The sequence below is a fragment of the Spea bombifrons genome, chromosome 12, assembly GCF_027358695.1.
Source record: "Spea bombifrons isolate aSpeBom1 chromosome 12, aSpeBom1.2.pri, whole genome shotgun sequence".
Lineage (NCBI taxonomy): Eukaryota > Metazoa > Chordata > Amphibia > Anura > Pelobatidae > Spea > Spea bombifrons.
Genome location: NC_071098.1, coordinates 20942045 through 20966816, shown reverse-complemented (window position 1 = coordinate 20966816; position 24772 = coordinate 20942045). Strand labels below are relative to the sequence as shown.

Here is a 24772-nt window from a genome sequence, read left to right as displayed (position 1 = left end):
CACACACACTCTCTCTCCCCCCTCTCTCACCCCCCCCTTCCCCCGCTCTCCCCCCTCTCTTACCAGTGCTTCCAGCCGGGGCAGCGGGTTGACGTCGCCTTCTGCTGCAGCCGGAAGGAGGTGTGGCTAGCAGCGGGGGTTTGTATGCGTCCGTCGCGTATACTTTCCCCGGCTGTCAGAGATCAGAGTTCTGATCTCTGACAGTCGGGGAAGGTCTATGCGACGGACGCAGACAACCCCCGCTGCTAGCCACACCTCCTTCCGGCTGCAGCGGACGTTGTCTACGCGGATCGCGTAGACGTCAATCCGCTGCCCCGGCAACACAGCAGGCTAGCAGCGGACAGGAGGATCCAGGTCCCCTGCAGCGGTGCGGGGGATCTTCTGCATCTTAGTCTCCTAATCAGACCTCTATTTGAGGTCTGATTAGAAGACGACCCCGATTAGAAGACGAGGGGTATTTTTCAGAGCATTTGCTCTGAAAAAAACCTCGTCTTATAATCGAGCAAATACGGTATATGATCTAATTTAGGGGCGTCCAACATGCGGCCCGCAAAACCTCGGGGTGCGGCATGCGTAAGATCGGCAGCCAGGGCAACCGATCTTACGCGGGCCGTACCTCGAGCCCTGCTACAACAAGAGCCCTGCTACTTACCTGTGGGAGGGTCTTTTGTACTGCACAGAGGAAGTGGAACCCAGCAGAGTTCATGTGACATCACATGACTCTGCTCCAGTCCTGCTTCCTCTGTGCAGTACCAGAGACCGCAGAGGGAGGCCGCGCCCCCTGCTGAAGTCTGTGAGCGGCATCGAGGAGCTGCAGTGCAGGTAAGGGGGTGGGGAGGGTGTTTGAATCAGTATGCGTGATTGAGGGACTGAATTTGTAAATGAATGAATATATGAATGAATGAGTGAGTGTGTGTGTGTGTGTGTGTGTGATAGCATGGATGTGTAAGTGCTGGAACCTAGGCATGATGGGACTGTGATTGCTGTTAGCAATCACACTCCCATCTCCTATCATGCCGAGTCAGCCAGTAGATGCTGAAACCTGGCTAGCTGCCCCCTTGTGTATTGGTGCTGCCAGCAGTATGGGGTCTGCAAATCACTTACAGTCACCCTATACCAGCATGTACTGGCTGACTTGGCATGATAGGAGTGTGATTGCTAACAGCAATCACAGTCCCATCATGCCTAGGTACCAGCATTTACTGGTTGCCTGGGTATGATAGGAGTGTGATTGCTTTTAGCAATCACACTCCTATCATGCCAAGTCATATTGCTAAGTTGTTTTGTCCAATTGTGGTGTGTTACCTACTGTTATTAAAAATGTGAGTTTGTATTATTATTTTTAAAGGTGGGGGGTCATTTTCGGTTTTGGCTAAGTGAACCGTGAATGTTTTGGTCCAGAATTTTCATTTTGGTGGATCCCTAAAATAAATAGCTATTTCATTTTTAATTATCCTGAATCCTGAATTTGTAGTCACAAAAACACTCTAGGCCCAGAAATCAGTGAGAGGAAAAGTAAAGGTTTTGTGTTATTTACTTTATTTTATTCTGCATATTTTATTAAAGGCCATATTTTCTCACAGTGAAAAATGAGTGCAGCCCGCGCACGTATACAATTCTGATGAAAAGGCCCACTGCAGAAAAAAACTTGGACGCCCCTGATCTAATTCGTTTATAATCAATTTAACCTTTAGTTTTCATATTTTCCAATTGTAAACCCACATATATCCATAACTGCACAAAATATAAACTCCTTGCTCACAATGGTACCTATCTCATTTGTGATCAAAAACCTTGTATTCTGGAAAGAAATATTAAAAATACTCACCAAAAAAACTGCTGATTGGCTTTGGATTCCCAGATACTAAGGGCTTAAATATGTTGTCATCCTTCTCATTAATTTCTTTCGCATACATAGTATTAGCTGCCTCTGTATGGCATTCCTTTGTGTGCATTTCTGTCGATGGCATTGCTTCTGAACTGCTCAGAAAAGGTGTGGGCTTTGATTCCTGCTGACAATCATCCTCTGAATTTGCAGTGGTGCTTGCTGGTGATTCTGGATTAAAAAACTGTTCCTTTACCAAGTCAACTCTAATATTCATTTCATTGATTTCCTGCTCTTTTGAAGGAGGATGGCCTGTTTCGTTACAGCAATCAAAAAGGCATATATGACCATTTAAGTTGCAAAGTCACCATAATTAAATATGCATGTAGACGCAACATTTTTACTATACTCACTATTGTCTTTTTTTGGTCGCTTGTCTGCCAAATGAATATCTGAATGTTCTACAAGCACATCTGCCTCAGCAATGTCTTCCCTTTTACGTTTTGGTATCTGTTTACGAGCTAATAAAATAAAAAATAAAAAACATTTTTAAAAAACGCAAACTTGCATGTCACTCCAACTAGTATTGAATAAGGCTAATTTTACGGTCTTACCTGTTTTACGTTTTGGTATGCCAGATGGAGAAATTCCAGGAGAATCAGAACATGAGGGACTGTTTGTTGATAGTCTAGTACAGGGAGACATTTCTTCAGAAGAGTTTGTGCTTCCAAAATGTGCTCCTTCCTGGGAAAGAAATTTAAAGTATATATGGTTATTAAACTCTTTCAACCAGATACCAAATGAATATAAGCAAACCATTCGTACTATATTTTAGGCAGAGAAACACACATTTTGTCTTAGAGGCAACAGTGACTTACGGTCGGCAACCACCTCGGCTACATGCACCCAGCCAAAGCTCCAACACCGAAAATACAATCTTTCTAACAACCCCTTAAGGACAATAGGGGTTATTACTCGTAGTATATTGTGGGACAATGGCTCTTAACGTTTTTCAGTGTTGCTGTTTAGCTGTGATTTTCTTCTCACTCATTTCGTGCTCCCACACATTATATATTGGTTTTTTTTCAGGACAAACAGGGCTTTCTTTAATTTTATCATATCATCTAATTTACTATTTAAAAAAAATGGGTATTTTTTGTTAAAAAATTACTCACTTTTTGAACAAAAAAACTTTTACTCATCTGTAACAACTAATGAAAAAAACCTGCTAAAAAGATTCTACTATTTGTCCTGAGTTTAGAAATACCCAATGTTTTTATGCTTTTTTCTGCACGTTATGGGGCAATACGTACAGGTAGCGTTTTGCTATTTCAAAACCATTTTTTCCAAATCTGGTAATTCTTCCCCCCATGTGCCATTTTGGGTATCTTTGAAGCAGGCCAAGGCAATTTACCCAATCAAATCATGTATTTTTAAAAACTAGACACCCCAAGGTATTTGAAATGCTGGTATTTTAACCCTTTCCATGCACCAATTTTACCACCAGGCTTTGTGAAACTTTATGGTAGTAAATTTTTTTTGTATTTTTTTCACACGTACTTCAGGTATAAATTTACCGCTCCTGGTATATGTCCGTGTCAAACAACACCCCAATATGTGTTCAGCAACATCTCCTGAGCGCAGTGCATGGGTTTGTTGGGTTATTTAGGAGGTCAAAGGCCATGTATTTTTATGCCATTTAGACATCTGATCCTACTGCCTCCATGTCCCATATTTGGGACCTCTTTGAGCCCGGCCAATTCAATTTACCCCATCAAATCATACATTTTTTAATACTAGACACCCTATGGGCATTTGTAATGCCAATATTTTAAGTCTTTCCATGCGGGAATTATTGTGAACATAAAGAATTGTAGGACTTGCTTATTAAAAACTTTTTTTTTTTGTGACAGTAGAGATTTTTACAATAACAATAATGTTACAATAGTTTTTCAAAAATTTTGTTTAACATTTTTGAACAATTTGTTTAAATTTTTTTTTACTAATCACTGATTAGTGAGCTGGGCTCCATTGACCTTGCATGGTTGGATGCAGTACCTACATTCAACCTGCAGGAGAGTTCTCAAGAGGGGCAGTCATTTACAGGATGGCACTTGTGGTTGCTCTTCGGAGAAATCACAAGACTATCGGGGTAGGGGGGTTGTGCTGCTACATCGAGGCGTGTCAGCAACACAGTTTATGCTTAGGAAGCGATTCCGATCATCTTTGATGATCGGTGCGGCTGCGGCCATTTTTCTTCCGGGGAGGGCTTTCCTCCCCAGATCCACGGTCGGCCTCACTTGTGAGGCTTCCATGAATGCTGCAAAGACGCAAATAGCGGCGATGCAGCTATTTAGCGGCAGCCTGTACATGTACAGAAGTAAGTGGGGCGGGGGGGAGTGTTAAATGGGGGGCATAAGGCATTTCTGGAGGCAGGGTGCTCTGTGAAATGCCTTTTAACCCCCTTAATGCCACTCTGCCTCCAGAAATGCCTTTTTAACCCTCTATACACCACTCTGCCTCTTGAAATGCCTTAAGCCTCCCTATATGCCACTTTTCCTCATAATATGCCTTTTAACCCTCTAAGTGCCAGAGTGGCATATAGGGTTAAAAGGCATATCATGGGGCACAGTGGCATATTGGGTTAAAAGGCATATCATCGGGCACAGTGGCATTTAGAGGGTTTAAAAGGCATTTCTGGGGCAGATGTGCATAACTGGGGGGCAGGTTGGAAAATAGAAGGAAATAAAACCAAAATATTTTTCTCAATCATAGCTTTTATTAAAAAAAAATAGTTTACATGAATTAACATTTACTGGTAAAACTTTTTTCCTATAGGGTCGTCTTATACTCAGGCTTTTTCTTTTTTTTCCTAAATTAATATTAAGATTTTGGGGGTCGTCTTATAATCAAGCAAATATGGTATATTGTTTTTTTTCTCAGAACAAGAAGGGCTTTCTTCAGATTCCATAGTTTTGATCAGCTCTAATTTCCCATAAAATAAATAAAATACGATGAAAAATAAAACATTTTCTGACTTTTACCCCGAAAAATCTTTTACTGATCCAAAAAAAGCTTATGAAAAATTGCTAAATAGATTCTACTATTTGTCCTGAGTTCAGAAATACCCAATGTTTTTGTGGGGGTGTTTTTGCTTTTTCCTGCAAGTTATTTACCCAAAGCTGGTCATTCTGCCCCATGTGCCATTTCCCCATCAAACCATATATTTTTCAAAACTAGACACCTCAAGGTATTTCAAATACTAGTATTTTAACCCTTTCCATGCACTAATTTTACTACCACCCTTTGTCAAACTGGTAGCAATTTATTTTTATCACTAAAATTGCGCTTCAGGTATGGATTTACAGCTCCTGGTATACGTCACTTTCAAACAAGACCACAATATGCGTTCAGCAACATACCCAAGTACAGTTATAGCCCCCATGCATGGGTTTGTCGGGTTGTTTGGGGTTAAAAGGCCACATTTGGGAAGTGCCCTTTTTTCCCCTATTTTGGTCAGTCTGTGCCTATGCCCTATCTTTGAGCCCGAGTATTTGAAATGCTTTTACTTTATCTCTTCCCATATCAAGATTTTTGGGAAGATACAGCGCAAATTTTAGCACTTGCTCATTACAATAAACTTTATTTTATTCTTTTTGGACTTTTTTTTAACATTTTGCTGGAACTGGAGCTGTCACAGCACGTCCTGGGGCAAGTATTTGGTGCTGCTGAATGTCTCATGATCGAGGCATTTCAGCAACACCGTTGTAGTTTAGGAGGTGATTGTTGATCGCCTCCTAAACTTTTAAAACAGGCGTCCACCGCCATACAGTGTATGGCGGATGTTCACTCCCACGGGGAGGGGTCAGACACGGCCCAGGATGCCAATCTCTGTGTTGCTGAATGCCTCTACATCGAGGCATTACAGCAACACCGTTTAAGCGAAGAAAGTGGTCGTTGATCACTTTCTAAGCGCCCATCGCACATACACCCTCCGACTGTCAGAGAATTCCCTGCACCGGTACAGGGAACTCTGATGTCTGACAGCCGGGGAAGGTCTGCGCGATGGACGCAGACAACCCCGCTGCTAACCGCACCTCCTTCTGGCTACAGTTGAAGTTGTCTACACTCTGCCCCGGCTACACACCAAGGACTCAGAAGCACTGGTAAGTTGAGGAGGCATAACAAAAGAGGATCCAGGTCCCCTACAGCGCTGCAGGGGATCTGGATCTTAGACTCATAGTCAGACCTATTTGCTCTGGCAAAAACCTTGTCTTATAATCGAGCAAATATGGTATATATATGGTATATATATATATATATATATATATATATATATGGTATATATTTTAATAACATCTTCAGATTATTACAGAGTCTTTTAAGAGATGCAAATAGTGTCAAACTTCAGAAAAATATACTTAATCACAGGTAAACATACTTATTACATCATTGCCATGTTTACAGGTTATAAGCTACAGTCTCAAACCGTCATATACAACAATAAAATATTTTCTTTCCCCAAAAGAAGTGATACATTCTTCTATATTGAAGAACAAAATTCACCTCTATTTAGATTAATAAAACATCACTTGTTGTTGTGGTCCAACTGGTACCTGTTGATATAAATCGAGGTTGAGTGGAAAAATTAAGTGGAAAGAAAAATAGGCAACTGCCATAAAATTCCAATTAGCCATGAAAAGATAGTAAATATCAGATTAGGTAATCAAAGTAACAGTCCAAAATTGTAGAAGCCCAAAGTTAATTATTCACGAACCTCTCAAAACTTTTAAAGACAGTCCTTATTACCATAATCTCAACCTATTGATTGAAATCCTCCGATTTATGGACATTACTCTTTAGAAAAGTCTAAGACAACCTCAAATGTAAGACACCTTGTCTTATGATCAAGCAAATACGGTACTTCTCTAAAGCAACGCAGGTTCCAGAAATCGCCTCTCTGAAGATTTACACTCTTTCGTGCCATTCCAGACTCCAATTCTTAGTGCGCTTAAGGTAAATGTTAACACATCAGGTGAGCATGAGTGAAGTTGAACTTCTTTGGGAAGCTGAAGATTGGGGCAAAATACAGGTAATATATTTTGGGAGATTAAAGTCTGAAACAAATCTGGAAAGGAATTTAGTCAAAAGGCGAAAAACAATTCCCTCTTCAAACAATTTAAGTAGAGGGTCTAGCAAGGATAATGCTTGTAATTCCCGTACCCTTCTAGCCAATGTAATCAGAAGAGTAAACTTGAGTGTAAGAAACTTAAGGGGTACTTCCAAGGATTCAAAAGGAGCAGAGGTCAACAGACAGAGCACAAAATTAAGGTCCCAAATTGGTACTTACTGGGAGAGGTGTGGTCTGAATCTAGACAAATCTTACAGAATCTACAGTTCCAATGGGGGGGGAGAATCAGCCAGCCCACTGAGCTGGTTTATAAAGGAAACTACAGTAGAGTTCTCTGTCAGATAAGGATTGGTGCCTCAAGAGCAGCACTGAGGGCAGCTTGTCTGATGCCTGCACCAAAACCCTTCTGAAAGAAATCTAGCAACTGGGAGACTGAATGATGCAATGTGTGGCGTGATTGACACCGGCAAAAAGTATTTCAGATCTTTTCATAGCTGATCAATGTGACTGCTCGTGTAAAAGAAAGTGAAGAAAACCAGTGTGAAGAGGGTATATGTAAAAGAGAGATAATGCTCAAAATACTTCCCTTTTTGTTTCCGGATACCCAGCTGCAACCCGTACAAACACTCTCCAGGTGTTTAAAAATTGGAACAAAGATCACTAGGGGGCGCTTGTGTATACCAGTTGAAAAATATATATAAATAAAAATAAAAAACAATGATTGTGTAGTATTATGCACAAAGTTTTCACACTATATAGCCATATTATGCACTCACAATGGATATAAGTGTTCAGGCTTCTTAAACATCCAATCCTCCGAGTAAATGTGTGGCGTGTATATGCAAAGAAGCACAAGACAGGTGGGGACTACAATGGTGTAGTATCAAACAATTCCTATGACACGCAAGTATAGAAATACACTTACACTTTTTGAAGGGGTGTAATACCCGTATGCATCAAGTGAATTTCCTCTACTCCTCCAACGACTCTGTATTTGCTGAATTTCAATGGTCTGCTGGTATGGAGCTGCTCTCAGTGTTGAGAATGATGGTAATCCACAATATGGTGAAAATAAAATTTACTATTTATTTAAGGCTATAAGCCAAAATTAAAACTATTTAAACAATTATCCAACAAGGATGTTATGACAAATAAATAAAAAAGTCCAATAAAAGCTTTAAAAGAGCTCTGGCAAGTCCTCAACGCGTTTCGCCGTGTCCACGGCTTCATCAGGAGTATCTTCATTGCTGGTGTATGGTCCTTTTAAATCATATTTGGCGCCATCTTCATCTGCCGGCGTCTGACGTCAGTACGTCTGCTATCGTCGTTCCGTCAGCTGATGGACCTTCAGGCTCTCCACGGAACTCCGAGAAAGAGGTAGGGGAACATTTTCATTCATTCTTACGGCGGTTTCGTAGTGTAGTGCTCTACGATCGCCTGCTCGGTTTTTAAATATAATATAACGAGAATGCGTCCTGATTTAACTAGTGCCGATATCCTCTATATTAATGATTAACCCCTCCACCATACGTAAGTGTGGAATCGAAAAAATATAAAGAAAAATGAAATAAGTAAAAACGGAATGTTTGAAGAGACAAATTAAACTTATACCAATCATTATTGTCATATCCCATTATCCCGTTCTGTCAACCTGGTGATCAGTGTTGGTAATTTGGTTAAAGAACGTATGGGGGAGAGAAAAAAAAGGAATAAAATCAGTAAATATCATATTTGGATGCCGATCGGAGGTGTAGGCAGGGGGAGTAAATGTCCGCATTTGGTAGGTATAGAAAAGTATATAGCTGTGTTTTAATGCTTTTATTTTATTGTTTCTTTCCTTAGGAACCGGCCATAACCTTTCCGGAACATAAAGGGTGTTATTCATCTTGTATGAACTTCCTGGGGGGAATGTGACCCTAACGATGGATATTCAAGTGTCTATTAAACCCCCATGACATGATGGTGGATTTTCTATATATAAATGAAGCATGAAGTGCCTTTTTATGGTTTAAGAGAACCAAAAAGATACTAATAAAAAGGAGCCTTGTATATATATATATATATATATATATATATAGTCTATAATATGCACATATTAAATACATTTTAAAAAGATTTTAAATAAAGTGAATTCTAAAATAATTAAAATTTCAAATAAAATGAATTTTAAATGAATGAATTTTAAAAACTATTGAATAAAAAATTAATTTTATTTATCATGATGTATATTATTTATTTATCCGTCTCTCGATGTTCATTGTTGTATACCACTGGTAGTCCATATGCATATGCATGATGGTGTGTGTATGCGTTACATATATGTCAATATGTCTAGCTCCATGTTTAGACCACCTTTTTTAAAAGTTTTTAATTTAAAAATCCATTCCGTTTCCCTTTTGGACAAATTGTCTACCGTACTGCCACCTCTCCAATTGGGGGGCACCCAATCTATACCCATAATTTTTAAGGTTTCTATAGAGTATTTTGGGCATGTGTTGCAATGTCTGGGAACACTGTTTGGTGTTTTTATTCCTTATATTTCCAAGGTGTTCCAATACCCTCTCTCCTTCATGGGTCTTATCGTCCTACCCACATATTGTAGGCCACACCCACATTCTAGTAGATTTACTATATTTTTTGTTAGACAGTTTATAAAATGTTTAATAGTGTATATTTGGCCTGTTGTTTTACCTATAAAATGATTAGTTTTTTGGGGTAAAAATGTGCACATCTTGCAAAAACCACATTTGTGAAACCCATTTGGTTTGTTTCCTATAAACATCTGAGGGTTTTGTGTTTTTATTTGTTTCGGTAGGACGCTTGGGGCCAAAATGGTTTTTAATGAACTAGTTTTTTTAAAAAGTATTTGTGGTCTATCCGGTAACACTGTACTTAACACCTCATCATTCTTTAGAATGTGCCAATGTTTGTTTATGATTTGTTTAATCTTATTCGCTTGGGTATTATATTGTGTAAAAAATGAAAAACTAAAATCCCTCTCCTTAAGTGTTTTGTGTATGCTATTTTTATTCCCCAGTAGTTGTTGTCCGTCTACTGTTTTCACTTCACGGAGACTCTCCTCTAGTTTCTCTTCCGGGTAGTTTTTTTCTACAAATTTTTGTTTGATTTCTTTTGCTTTGATTTCAAAATCCTCTTTTTTGTGCAATTTCTCTTTACCCTCAGGAGTTGGCCCTTGGGAATGTTATTAAGCCATTGGGGGTGATGGCAACTGTTGTAGTTTATGTATCCGTTTCTGTCTGTAGGCTTACTATAGTTTCTTGAACATATCTGGTTATCTTCCCAAAAAAGTTCTACATCCAGAAATTCAATTTTTTGACTCTGTATGTTTGAGGTGAATTTTAAGTTAAAAATATTCTGGTTCGTATATGTTATGAAATCATTTAGACCCTCTTCCGACCCTCTCCAGATTATCAAGATATCGTCTATATATCTTTTCCACAGTACCAGGTTTGCACCGAACGGGTTGTTGTTCCATATGAATTGGTTTTCCCATTCTGCTACAAATAAATTCGCATAGCTTGGTGCAAACCTGGTGCCCATGGCCGTCCCACAAAGTTGGAGGAAAAATTCATCCTCGAACCAAAAATACACAAAAATACAAAACACAACTATTTTTGGTTCAACAACCTGTTCGGTGCAAACCTGGTGCTGTGGAAAAGATATATAGACGATATCTTGATAATCTGGAGAGGGTCGGAAGAGGGTCTAAATGATTTCATAACATATACGAACCAGAATATTTTTAACTTAAAATTCACCTCAAACATACAGAGTCAAAAAATTGAATTTCTGGATGTAGAACTTTTTTGGGAAGATAACCAGATATGTTCAAGAAACTATAGTAAGCCTACAGACAGAAACGGATACATAAACTACAACAGTTGCCATCACCCCCAATGGCTTAATAACATTCCCAAGGGCCAACTCCTGAGGGTAAAGAGAAATTGCACAAAAAAAGAGGATTTTGAAATCAAAGCAAAAGAAATCAAACAAAAATTTGTAGAAAAAAACTACCCGGAAGAGAAACTAGAGGAGAGTCTCCGTGAAGTGAAAACAGTAGACGGACAACAACTACTGGGGAATAAAAATAGCATACACAAAACACTTAAGGAGAGGGATTTTAGTTTTTCATTTTTTTACACAATATAATACCCAAGCGAATAAGATTAAACAAATCATAAACAAACATTGGCACATTCTAAAGAATGATGAGGTGTTAAGTACAGTGTTACCGGATAGACCACAAATACTTTTTAAAAAAACTAGTTCATTAAAAACCATTTTGGCCCCAAGCGTCCTACCGAAACAAATAAAAACACAAAACCCTCAGATGTTTATAGGAAACAAACCAAATGGGTTTCACAAATGTGTTTTTTGCAAGATGTGCACATTTTTACCCCAAAAACTAATCATTTTATAGGTAAAACAACAGGCCAAATATACACTATTAAACATTTTATAAACTGTCTAACAAAAAATATAGTATACCTACTAGAATGTGGGTGTGGCCTACAATATGTGGGTAGGACGATAAGACCCATGAAGGAGAGGGCATTGGAACACCTTGGAAATATAAGGAATAAAAACACCAAACAGTGTTCCCAGACATTGCAACACATGCCCAAAATACTCTATAGAAACCTTAAAAATCATGGGTATAGATTGGGTGCCCCCCAATTGGAGAGGTGGCAGTACGGTAGACAATTTGTCCAAAAGGGAAACAGAATGGATTTTTAAATTAAAAACTTTTAAAAAAGGTGGTCTAAACATGGAGCTAGACATATTGACATATATGTAACGCATATACACACCATCATGCATATGCATATGGACTACCATATATAATATAATTTTATCAATAAGGGTTATATATAATCTTTAGACAATTTAAAAAAACAATATGCATTTTTTATCTTACGATGTACCAGTGGTATACAACAATGAACATCGAGAGACGGATAAATAAATAATATACATCATGATAAATAAAATTAATTTTTTATTCAATAGTTTTTAAAATTCATTCATTTAAAATTCATTTTATTTGAAATATTTTAATTATTTTAGAATTCACTTTATTTAAAATCTTTTTAAAATGTAATATTTGCATATTATAGACTATATATATATAGATACAAGGCTCCTTTTTATTAGTATCTTTTTGGTTCTCTTAAACCATAAAAAGGCACTTCATGCTTCATTTATATATAGAAAATCCACCATCATGTCATGGGGGTTTAATAGACACTTGAATATCCATCGTTAGGGTCACATTCCCCCCAGGAAGTTCATACAAGATGAATAACACCCTTTATGTTCCGGAAAGGTTATGGCCGGTTCCTAAGGAAAGAAACAATAAAATAAAAGCATTAAAACACAGCTATATACTTTTCTATACCTACCAAATGCAGACATTTACTCCCCCTGCCTACACCTCCGATCAGCATCCAAATATGATATTTACTGATTTATTCCTTTTTTTTTTCTCTCCCCCATACGTTCTTTTACCAAATTACCAACACTGATCACCAGGTTGACAGAACGGGATAATGGGATATGAAAATAATGATTGGTATAAGTTTAATTTGTCTCTTCAAACATTCCGTTTTTACTTATTTCGTTTTTCGTTATATTTTTTCGATTCCACACTTACGTATGGTGGAGGGGTTAATCATTAATATAGAGGATATCAGCACTAGTTAAATCGGGACGCATTCTCGGTATATTATATTTAAAAACCGAGCAGGCGATCATAGAGCACTACACTACGAAACCGCCGTAAGATCAAACGAATGAAAATGTTCCCCTACCTCTTTCTCGGAGTTCCGTGGAGAGCCTGAAGGTCCATCAGCTGACGGAACGACGATAGCGGACGTACTGACGTCAGACGCCGGCAGATGAAGATGGCGCCAAATATGATTTAAAAGGACCATACACCAGCAATGAAGATACTCCTGATGAAGCCGTGGACACGGCGAAACGCGTTGAGGAGCCAGAGCTCTTTTAAAGCTTTTATTGGACTTTTTTATTTGTCATAACATCCTTGTTGGATAATTGTTTAAATAGTTTTTATTTTGGCTTATAGCCTTAAATAAATAGTACATTTTATTTTCACCATATTGTGGATTCCCATCATTCTCAACACTGAGAGCAGCTCCATACCAGCAGACCATTGAAATTCAGCAAATACAGAGTCATTGGAGGAGTAGAGGAAATTCACTTGATGCATACGGGTATTACACCCCTTCAAAAAGTGTAAGTGTATTTCTATACTTGCGTGTCACAGGAATTGTTTGATACTACACCATTGTAGTCCCCACCTGTCTTGTGCTTCTTTGCATATACACGCCACACATTTACTCGGAGGATTGGATGTTTAAGAAGCCTGAACACTTATATCCATAGTGAGTGCATAATATGGCTATATAGTGTGAAAACTTTGTGCATAATACTACACAATCATTGTTTTTTCTTTTTATTTTTATATATTTTTCAACCGGTATACACAAGCGCCCCCTAGTGATCTTTGTTCCAAGGTGACTGCTCCCCTGCTGGTTAGCAGGGTATCAATAACTGCAAGAGATAGGTCCTTATTGTCTAGTCTTTGCCTTTCAGAAGCCATGCTGATAGGTGCCAAGAGCATAGATTTGGGTGGTAAATGGTGCCTTGTCGTAGGAGATCCCTTCAAAGTGTTAAGTGCAGAGGATGGCTATCATTAACCCCTTAAGGAAGGTTTTTTTTGTACCCTTCGTCGACAATGGCTGTTTTTAATATTTCTGAGGTTCTCGTGTTTAGCTCTAGTTTTCTTCTCTCTCATTTAGTGAACCCACTCTAATATTTATTAAGGACAAAAATGTCTTTTAATGATCATATCTAATTTACTATAAAAAAAATCTAAAATATGGTGAGTTAAGGGTTACCAAACATTCTGTATTCCATGCTTTATTGTAGATACACTTGAGCCATTTAGATGGGTAGCTTTTTGTCTGAAATGTCTAAGTGCCCAGGATTCTGCTACCATGAACTGAATTGAAAGCAACGTTTTTTTTATATAAATATTAGGGGGTACTTACACAATCTTTATTAATTGCCTTACCATTGCTATTCATATCTGCTATAACAAAATGAGCCATATCTGCTTTAGCTATTGCCCACTCTCTGGAGTCTGATACTTGAATATCAAAATGCTATTTATTGTTTTATATAGCGTCATCAAAAGCCTCACACAGCGCTGTACAATGGGTAGACAGGACATAAGTAGTATATAACATAACAATTTGTCTTAGGTGAGGAGGGCCCTGCTCATACAAGCTTACAATCTATTAGCGCAGATATGTTACTTATCATAGCCTATGGAGTGGAGGCCACTACACCAAAGCTTGCAGGGGAAGGGCCAACGTTTTGTGCTATGCCACCTGTAGTACCAAATAATTTCTGAATCATTTGTGAATCAGGGAGGACAGAAAAATAGTTAACATATTCACCTTTTTTTTCTGAGGTGTTTGTTTAACAGCATCACTCTGGGATCCTTCATTTTTCCTGTTAAGTTCCACCATTGCCCCCTCATCGGAATCACTTTCAATAACTCGTAAGGCCTTCTTAGAAACCACCTTTATTGGAGAGCACTCTTCGTGCAGATCAGAAGTCCCAGTTTTGTTTAAGTCTTCAGGAACCCTAAAAGGAATACATAAAAATGTTGATGTGAAAACTTCAAAAGTTATTTAAAAAAAAAAAAAGATATTTTTGCTAAATATATAGAAGAGTTAAACATTTGAATGCCAGGGCAGTGTTCAGTTTGAGAGTTTCAGTCTTGAGAGTAACAAAACTGCATAAAAAGCCTATATTTTCCAGGACAAGGTAGGCTATTCATAAATGCCCAGTTTAAGACAAACCATGCATTGCACCTCACTAAAAGTCAAAACTGTCCCCTGGTGGATTCTGCAGTAGTTTGAAGTGGTGCAGAACCCGATAGCAAGCAACCTTTGACATCCAGATCAGCTGTTTTTTTGTTTTTTTTTAAAAATTTCCCAATGCTTGTGCGCCATAGGAGTCACCTGGTCTAAAGGCACCTAAGCTGCACCATAACATAGCTCTAAACACAGTTGCGGCACTGAAGCAGAATTTTATAGCGTGACAGGAGGCGAATATTTTGCATATCTTCCTTTACTTAGCCCTCACAGCAGCAAAAGAGAAAGAACAATGTAAGCAAAAAAAATAAATAAATAAATAACCAGAGACAGCCTTAGCATATACAAGTCCCATTGAGCAAGACTGCCTCCTCTTCCTTTGCTGCTCCTCACACAGGTCAGTCACATTTCTCATATTTGTTTAGTGGGTGATTTTTTCATGCTCTTGACTTCTGAGATATTTGCTACCCACTTTTTTCATGCCACTGGTATTTTATTTTTTATTATTAAAATGTATATATACACATCTGTGCCTAAACATGTGTTTTTTGTTTAGAGCTTTCTCCCTCTTTCCTGCTTCTGTCCAGGGCTCTCACCTCCATCACTGTGTTCTTTAAAAGACATTTTTCTCCGTCTCCGGTCGCCATCTTATATCTCACGGCCGCCATCTTTAATCTCGCGATTTTTTGGCGGCCATCTTGGATGCCCTGAGTTGTAAAACAAAAACGGACAGCCGCGGAACCTTTGCTTGCCCTAGATACGGCTACAGTCCGGTTTCCGCACCCCAATATAATCCCACCTTTCGGACTCAGTTTCCTGCTTCCAGAGAGGTCATAGCAGAGGTGGACGTGGACGAACAATATTTTGATCTAGTAAGTCCTCCAATACTATCTTCTTTCTTTCCTCCCCAGCGGCTCATCTTGCATTCCTTTCTCACTGTTGGCACCTCATCACCTCGGACAATTGGGTCCTCCAGACGATACAGGGTTTTTCCATAGACTTTGTGTCCACCCAGTCTCAGACCCGACCCCCTCCCTTAGTTGTCAAGAGACAAAAAGTCTCATCGACCAAGAAATAGCACTTCTCAGAGACAAAGGTGTAATCCAAAAGGTCAACTGGCCCCCAGGGTTTTATCAGCAACATATTCCTTGATCACAAATAATCAGGGGAGAAACGTCCAGTTTGAAATTCCTAAATGAATACAAGGTTTACCGTCACTTTCAAATGGAAGGTATTCATATGCCTCGAGACCTTCTAAGAGAAGGCGATTGGTTCACCAGACTAGACCTGAAGGATGCGTACCTTACGGTACCGATCCACTCGGACTACCGACAGTTTCTTCAATTCCTATGGAATTCCCAACCGTGGCAATTCACTTGCCATCCGTTCAATTTGAGCTCAGCTCTGTGGTGCTTCACCAAGCTAATGAAGCCTGTTTATGGCCTTCTTTCGAGCTCGGGGTGTTCGCTCGATCATCTACCTCGACGACATCTTGCTTTTCCACTCAGACCCGAAACTGTGGTTTCAAACAATATGGGTTATCGGCTGAATTTGGGGTTCATTTTGAACCTCCAGAAGTCGGTCATCGCCCCGACGCAATTGATTACTTTTCTGGGCTTCAAGATAGATTTGATCAATTTGCTTCTCAAACTCCCTTCCTCCAAAATATCGAACATCAAAAAAAACTTACAACTTCCATCCTTTTCTTCAGTTGGCTCCCGGATCCGGAATCAACAGCGACTGACGCTTTCTCTCAGACTTGGCCTCTTGAGCGATCCACCAAGTTCGGCGATAGATGATTTCCCTTGTGTTGTTTTCGCCCCTGTGGCCAGCTCAACCCTGGTTCCCGGCTCTCTTGGAAGTGTCCTACAGGGATCCCCTCATCCTTCCATGAAGTCTTTCTCTGGTGGCATGGACGATTTCAGGGGCTCCTGGAATCTGCCAGGTGATCCCTTTACGGCCCCTGTGACGGACGTTATCAACTTTTTGTCTGCACTGTTTCCCAAAGAAAATAGTATCGTACCATCAACGTGACCCGCTTTGCCATCTCAGCTTTTCACGTTCCCATATCGGGTCTTCCGATCGGTAGGGACCTTTTGATTTGCCGTCTTTTGCAAGGGATGCGTCTTTCCAGACCCCCTGCCCCTCAGTATTCCCATTTCTGGGACATCTGCCTGGTGCTAAACTTGTTCAAGCCCTGGTTATTTGTTTACATAGTTTTTTTCTACTTTGCTGCTGTGAGGTCTAAGTAAAGGAAAATATGCAAAATATTTGCCTCCTGTCTTTAATAAAATCTGATTATTCAGACACAGAGCTAGAATAATCCCCAATTACCGTATTTGCTTGATTATAAAACGACCCCCTCAAAATCTGAATATTAATTTAGGAAAAAAAGAAAAAGCCTGAATATAAGATGACCCTATAGGAAAAAAGTTTTACCAGTAAATGTTAATTCATGTAAACTATTAAATTTTTTAATAAAAGATATGATTGAGAAAAATATCTTTTTGTTTTTATTGCCTTGTATTTTCCAACCTGCCCCCCAGTTACGCACATCTGCCCCCAGGCTTGCCACTCTAATATGGCACTGTGGCCCATGATATGCCTTTTAACCCTCTATATGCCACTGTGCTCCATGATATGCCTTTTAACCCCCTTATGTGTAGGGCTGCAACTAACGATTATTTTAATAATCGATTAGTTGGCCAATTATTTTTTCGATTAATCGATTAAAAAATGCAATTTTATTTCATTTAAAATAATGTAATAAACGTACAATTTACACTTTCATCTCTTTATTGCAATGGCCTCTCGCTATTCACCTTTTTATTTTACTGACATAATAAAAGCTACAAGAACCCAAAAAGTGTTTCTCAAACTAGGTTTTAATACAAAGTTATTAGTAAATATTAATTCATATGTTAACTATTTTTCATATTTAATAAAAACTGAGAAAAAAAGCCTTGTTTATATTTTCTTTTATTTACCAAACTGCCCCCAGTTATGCACATCTGACCCCCAGCTTGCCACTCTACCCCATGTATGCCTTATACCTCTTATATGCCAGAGATTCCACTGAGCCCCCTGATATACTTTTTTTATTATTTATTTGTTTTTTGAGTATAAAATACAACATAAAAAAGGAATACAGTACAATATTTGGACAAATAAACAAGGTACAGTTAAAAAACTGACAAGACTAAGAACAGTTATTGTGGATTCCGTGATTCCATAGATTAAATATACTGAATATGTAAGTATGGACTCATTTGGGGTTTTCGCATTCACATAATAGTGTGTATATATATTTCATTATCGTTACTAAGGTATATTGGCCTTATTTGTTTCCTTAGCCTATAGCCAGGGACAAAAGAAAAGTAGATATAAAGTATTTAGTCAGACTTATTTCTAATCTAATTTGCCAGCTGAAATGAGGTTGATCCACTTTTCCCATATTTCATGATTTTTAATAGTACCGCTATCTTGTGTTATGATTAATTTCTCCATGTGGCATTGGTGTAGGATTTGCGATCTTACTATTTTCCATGATATTGGCTCTGGAGATCTCCACTTTCTAGCTATTTACTATCTTAATGGCTGTCAATATGTGTAATAATAGTTTTATTTCTTGACTTGTGGCTTTAGGTAAATTCAAATGTAATAACGCTCTATCTGGAGTTAATGTCCATTGCGAGCCAAATATATCTAAGTTTTTCCGATACCTTCATCCACAGTCTATTTAAAAGGGGACAATTCCACCATATGTGGAGAAAATCTCCCTTAAAATATCCACACCTCCAGAAGTTCGGTATATTGTTTGGATACATTTTTACTAAAGTTGTAGGAACTAAATACCAACGATTCATTAATTTATATTGTACCTCATTCAAGTTTAGGCAGTGTATATTTTTATAAGTTAGATTCAACGATTTATTCCAGTCTTCTATAGTAATTCTACTTCCCAGATCCTTCTCCCATTTTTTAGGGCCAAAAGGAGTATGATCTTTTTTCAGTAATGCTATAAGTTGAAGCGCCTTTGAGAGTGCATTTTGCTGAATGTCTCCTTCGGTCAAATAGCCTAAGAGTTCTTGTATTTTGGGGTTTAAGTTCCACTTTAGTAGGAAACTTTTTACTCTTAAATAATTATAACATTCTTCGACTGGAAGCTGGTATTCAATTTGGAGTTGCGAAAAGGATTTAATAGCAATTTTTTATTAAGAGTATACCTCTTTGGTTCCAGGGTTTCAAATTTATATTCTCCGTACAGTTTCCTAAAATATGGAGTGGGAGGCTCGTTATGATCTTATCTTTTAATCCTGTCTGCCTTTTTACCCAATTCCAATTTTTAAGGAGCTGTCTCAGAACCATACTATTTGCCGTTTCCATTATACGAGTGGCTTTTTTGGTCGATAACCAAAAAATAGTTCGTAAATTATTATATGGGTAATTTCTTGGAATCTCTGCTCTATACCACGGTTCTTGAGTTGCTTCATTTCTCTGTGTTAAACATGCTTGTAAAAATATAGCCGCTTGTGAATAGTCTTGAATAAGTGGCACGCTTAGACCTCCTTGTGATTTATTCATTGAAATCAATTGCTGTTTCAATCTTGGTTTCCTAGCTGCCCAGATGAATCTATTAAAGGATCGTTGGATTAGCTCCATCCAGCTTTAGGGTATACTCAAGGGAATCATTCTAAAGATATACAAAAATTTTGGTAAGATGTATGCCTTGACCACATTTATCCTCCACCACCAAGATATTTATAAACTATGCCAATTTTTAAAATAGAGATTAGTTTCCTTTTATCAATGGGAGGAGATTAATCTTCATCCGATTATTTGGGGTAATAGAAATTTTAACTCTCAAATAACAAAGTGAGTGATTAGCCCAACTTAGTCCTATTTTCTCCATTTCTTTCTTTTGTTTTACGTCTATGCGAAAAGGGAGCGCAATGGATTTCTTTAAGTTTAATTTATAGTTAGAAACCAAACTATATTGGTGTATTAAATCCATTGTCTTCATTAAGGAATTTAAGGGGTCTCTGACTGTAAGTAGTACGTCATCCGCATATAACTATTTTTTGTTGGTTCCCCTATCCACAGCCCACAATATCTGGATTGGATCTAATGTCCCTCGCCAGCGATTCCAGCGAAAGCACATAGAGCAAAGGAGAAAGAGGGCACCCCTGTCTTGTGCCATTTGAAATGAGGAACCAATTTGATTTTATGCCGGAGCCCACTACTCTACCCATGGGTTTACTATACAGGGCCATAGTGGCCTGGTGAAATTTCCCCTTTCTACCAAAAGCATTCAAAGACTCAGCAATGAATCTCCAGCTGACCCTGTCAAAAGCTTTCTCAGCGTCCAATGACAGGGTCAGCTGGGGAACTCCCTTGCGTGCATTTTCTTCAAATATGCCCACTAGGGCCCTTATATGATTAGCCGCCAGCCTGCCTTTTATGAATCCAACTTGATCCTTATGGATCAACTGTGGTAAGACCACGCTTAATCTTTGGGCTAAGACTCCTGCATATATTTTTATGTCTGTATTTAAAAGAGATATGGGTCTGTAGCTAGTTATATTCTCTGGGTCCTACCCTGTTTTTAAGATTCGAATAATATTCCCCCGCAACAGTTCTTCCGGAAGTATCCCTATCTCCATGCCCTCATTAAATGCTTGAACTAAGTGTGGAGAAATCTCCTCTATGAAAACTTTATAAAAAGTGGCATCAAAGCCATCTGGGCCTGGGGCTTTTTTTTCCTTTTAATCTTCGAATTTCCCTGTGTACTTCTCTTAAAGTGATTCTTCCATTTAGACTGTCTATAGACTGATTGAGAAGCTTAGGGAATGATCTTTCCTGAAAATATTTGTTTAACTCAATTTCTGTAGCTGTATTAGATAAATTATATAAGTCTGCATAAAATTGACTGAAGGCCTGTCCTATTTCGTTAGGTGCTAATAAAGTTTTCCCTTTGAATATAATTTTATCCTCCCTTCTTTTCTTTAATTGGTTAGTCAGCATTTTATCTGCCCTGTTCCCTTTATAATATCTCCTCGAGTTCAAGCTCATCAGGGCTTTATTGGTATTTTCTAATAGTTGGGAGTTTCTTATCTTTTGTTTCTTTAATTCTGTCTGCATTATATTTAGTGGGGTTCTGTTTAGAGTATATAACTGAAACAAAGTTACATATAGGTCGGATAATTTAGCATCTGTTTTTTTTTTTTTTGCATGAGCACAGAGTTTAATAAAATGCCCCCTAATGACCGCCTTATAAGCGCACCATACATTCAAAGCTGATGTACCTTCTAAGTCATTCTCCATGAAAAAACAGTAATTTTACTCACCGTAAATTCTCTTTTCCCAAGTATAGTGGCAGTACCTGAGGGTTTGCTCTTTCGCCGGGACAAACACTAAAAGAAAACGAAGGGTTAAGCTCCGCCCCCCCTTACCCTATAACCGCCCGTAGCGGCATGGAGGATTAGTTAATTAACAAGAGGACCAAAGGATGGAAAACAATTATCTGTATCAATACCAATTTGGGAGGGAGATCCGTACTGCCACTATACTTGGGGAAAGAGAATTTACGGTGAGTAAAATTACTGTTTTTCCCGGCGTATAGTGGCAGTACCAGAGGGATGTAGCAAGATCCCCCTCAACAAAAGGGGAGGGAGTTAGTTTGACTGCGTAAAGGACCTGACGTCCAGCAGAGGAAATGTCCAGTCTGTAATGTTTAATAAAAGTATTCCATGAGGACCATGTTGCTGCTTTACAAATGTCTCTGGAGACACTGAAGACCTGGAGGCCCAGGAGACTGAGACGGCTCTCGTAGAATGAGCCGTAATCTGAGGAGGAACTGTGACCCCACAGGAGTCGTATGCCAGACGGATGGTATCTGTGAGCCATCTGGACAACGTAGATTTTGACACCGCTTGCCCTGAAGACCTTCCCTGGAACTGGAGAAACAGATGGTCCGATGAACGAAAAGAAGAGGTACGTTCCAAATATATCGTAAGAGCTCTTTTAACATCCGAGTGCCATTCATTTTCTTCTGGTGTCGTAGGATCTGGATAAAAAGTAGGCAGGATAATAGGTTGGTTAATATTGACCTGAGATAACACTTTAGGCAGGAATGATGGTCTGGGATACACGACCACTTTGTCTTGATGAAAAATGAGACATTCCTTAGAGGCTGAGAGAGCCTGGAGTTCCCCAATCCGCCGTGCCGAGGTGATAGCTACTAAAAATGCTGTCTTTAGGGAGAGGAATTTTAGTGACACCTCTTGGAGAGGTTCAAATAGAGATAAACACAGAGCTTTGAGTACCATGGTAAGATCCCATGGTGGAAAAAAAGATCTAACCGGAGGTCTCTTAATTGTGATGGCCTTAAAAAATCTCCGAATTAAGCGATCTGACGCCAGATCGAGTAGCAGGAAATGACTGAGAGCAGACACTTGACCTTTAAGAGTAGAGACCTTGAGGCCTGCTGTAAATCCCATATGCAAGAAGCGCAAAATGACCGGAATGGATGGAGGAGAAGACTGCAGATCTAGAGACTGACACCATTCCAGAAATTTCCTCCATGTTCTTAGATAAATTCTTGATGTAGACAGTCTCACTGAATTCAAGAGGAGATCAGTCATAATAGGGTCTATACCTTGATTTTTCAGGATTAGCCTTGCAGCAGCCAGGCCGTCAGCCTGTACATTCGAAGGACGTGAAGCGGAATTCCTTTCGTCTCCAAAACTACTGAGGACAATGGAAGCTCCCAATAAGTTACTGAAAGTTGGCAAAGGTCTGAAAACCAGCTCCGGTTTGGCCAAAACGGGAGAACTGCCAGTACTCTTGCCTTGTCCATCTTGATTTTGAGCAAGACTCGGGGAATCATCGCCACCGGAGGGAAGATGTAGGCCAGGTTGAATTGCCACTTGATCCCCAATCCATCCAGAAAAGGAGGGTAATCCATACTGTACAGGGAGGCAAAAAGAGGGACCTTTCAGTTTAGTCTTGTTGCCATGAGATCCACTTCTGGCAAGCCTACTAATGCCACCAATTTCTGAAACATAGTCGGATGAAGGGACCATTCTGCCTGAGAGCATCTGTTTCTGCTGAGGTCGTCTGCTAGTACATTGTACTGACCTCTGATGTGAACCGCAGAGATAGCTTCCAGGTGCTTTTGTGCCCATCGCATGATGTCGGTGCATAAAACTTGAAGACTGGCAACTCTCGTACCTCCTTGTCTGTTTATATAAGCCACTGTTGTGGCGTTGTCTGATTGAATCTTTACTGGTTTGCCTACTATCCATGGCTTGAAAAATACTAGGGCCCTGAAGACAGCCTGTAGTTCCCTGAAGTTTGAAGATTGAAGTGCTTCCTGCGTTGACCACTTCCCTTGTGCTGAGTGAGATTGGAAATGAGCTCCCCAACCAGTCTGGGATGCATCTGTGGTAACTATCAGCCACTGCTTGGGCTGGAATGACAGGCCGCTTGTCAAATTCTTCTTGATCTTCCACCACTCTAATTGTCGCAGCACTTCTTGAGATATCAAAATCTCTTTGTCTAGGTCCTCGTCGTTTCTGGACCAGTGGGACAGAATGTGCCATTGTAGAGGCCTCATTCTTGCCTGTGCCCAGGCTACCGCCGGCATGGTGGAAGTCATAAGTCCCAAAATGCTCATAACCTTTCTGATGGAGCATATGGGATATGCTTGGAGATCTGCGACCTTTAGCCGAATGCGTGTGGCTTTGTCTTCCGGAAGAAAAAGGCGAAGAGATCTTGAGTTTACCCGAAATCCCAGAAATTTGATCTCTGTTGTTGGATTTAAGTTTGATTTGGCCACATTCAGAAGCCAACCATGGTTTTTGAGCAGATTGATCGTCACTTGAAGATCTATTAAGAGTTGTGCAGCTGATGAGGCTTTTATCAACCAGTCGTCCAGGTAAGGGACCACAGATATTCCTTTTAATCTTAATTCTGCCGCCAAAGGGGTGAGAATCTTGGTGAAGACTCTTGGCGCAGTTGAAAGGCCGAAGGGTAGCGCTTTGAATTGAAAGTGAAGGAGACCTCGGCTTGTGTTCACTGCAAATCTTAGAAATCTTCTTGACTTTACGGCTATAGGCACATGTAGGTAAGCATCCTGAAGGTCTAGGGAAGCCATTTAATCCCCTCTCTGAATCATCTGAGTAACTGAAGAGATGGTTTCCATACGGAAGTGTTGGTAAGGAATATGTTGGTTGACGAACCTTAAATCCAATACTGGACGAAAGGTGCCACCTGGCTTCAGGACTAGGAACAACCGGGAATAAACCCCCTGAAAAAACTGAGACTTTGGAAAGTTTTCTATCACTCCCTGTCTGAGGAGTTTTGACGCTGCCGTAATTAATGCCATATTCTTGGTTACTGATGGGTAAGAGGAGACTAGGAAAATGTTGTGTGGAGGCCTGCAAAATATTATGGTGTAGCCTTCTGAAATGATCCGGCGGATCCATGGGTTGCTGGTAGCCTGGAACCACGTGTCCCGAAACATCCGAAGGCGACCTCCTACTTTGTCAGAACCGTCTCGCCCTATCTTGTCTAGCTCCTTTAGGGTGAAATCTGGTGTCTTTATTTTGTTTCCGAAAGGAAGACTTATCCGATGGTCTGGAATATCTCCGTCTATTAAAGGGATACCTGCGGTTCCATTTAGGCTTAATATCTTGAGGCAGCGCTTTCTTGGTGTCTGACATTTGTTTCAAAAGCTCTTCTAGAGGAGAACCAAAAAGCTTTTTTCTCTCAAATGGTAAATCACACAGTGAAGATTTAGATGCAGAATCAGCGTTCCAGGATCTAAGCCAAACTGCTCTCCTGGCAACCGTAGACAGACCCATATTACGGGCGGATAGCTTGACT

At 39.5% G+C, this 24772-nt stretch overlaps 1 protein-coding gene across 3 annotated transcripts in view; it reads right to left on the bottom strand.

Annotated features, from left to right (window-relative positions):
* The window catches only part of LIG1 (DNA ligase 1), a 193576-nt gene that overhangs the window by 113655 nt on the left and 55149 nt on the right, over nt 1–24772 (bottom strand). For 2 of the 3 annotated variants that reach the window (XM_053451461.1, XM_053451460.1), the window contains exons 4-7: nt 14462–14651; nt 2440–2569; nt 2239–2346; nt 1829–2137 (exon numbers count right to left, since the gene is read on the bottom strand). In XM_053451461.1, coding sequence (XP_053307436.1) covers nt 1829–2137; nt 2239–2346; nt 2440–2569; nt 14462–14651 — 737 coding nt within the window. The remainder of the gene's footprint in view (nt 1–1828; nt 2138–2238; nt 2347–2439; nt 2570–14461; nt 14652–24772) is intronic. The other variant, XM_053451462.1, reaches the window with a different exon arrangement.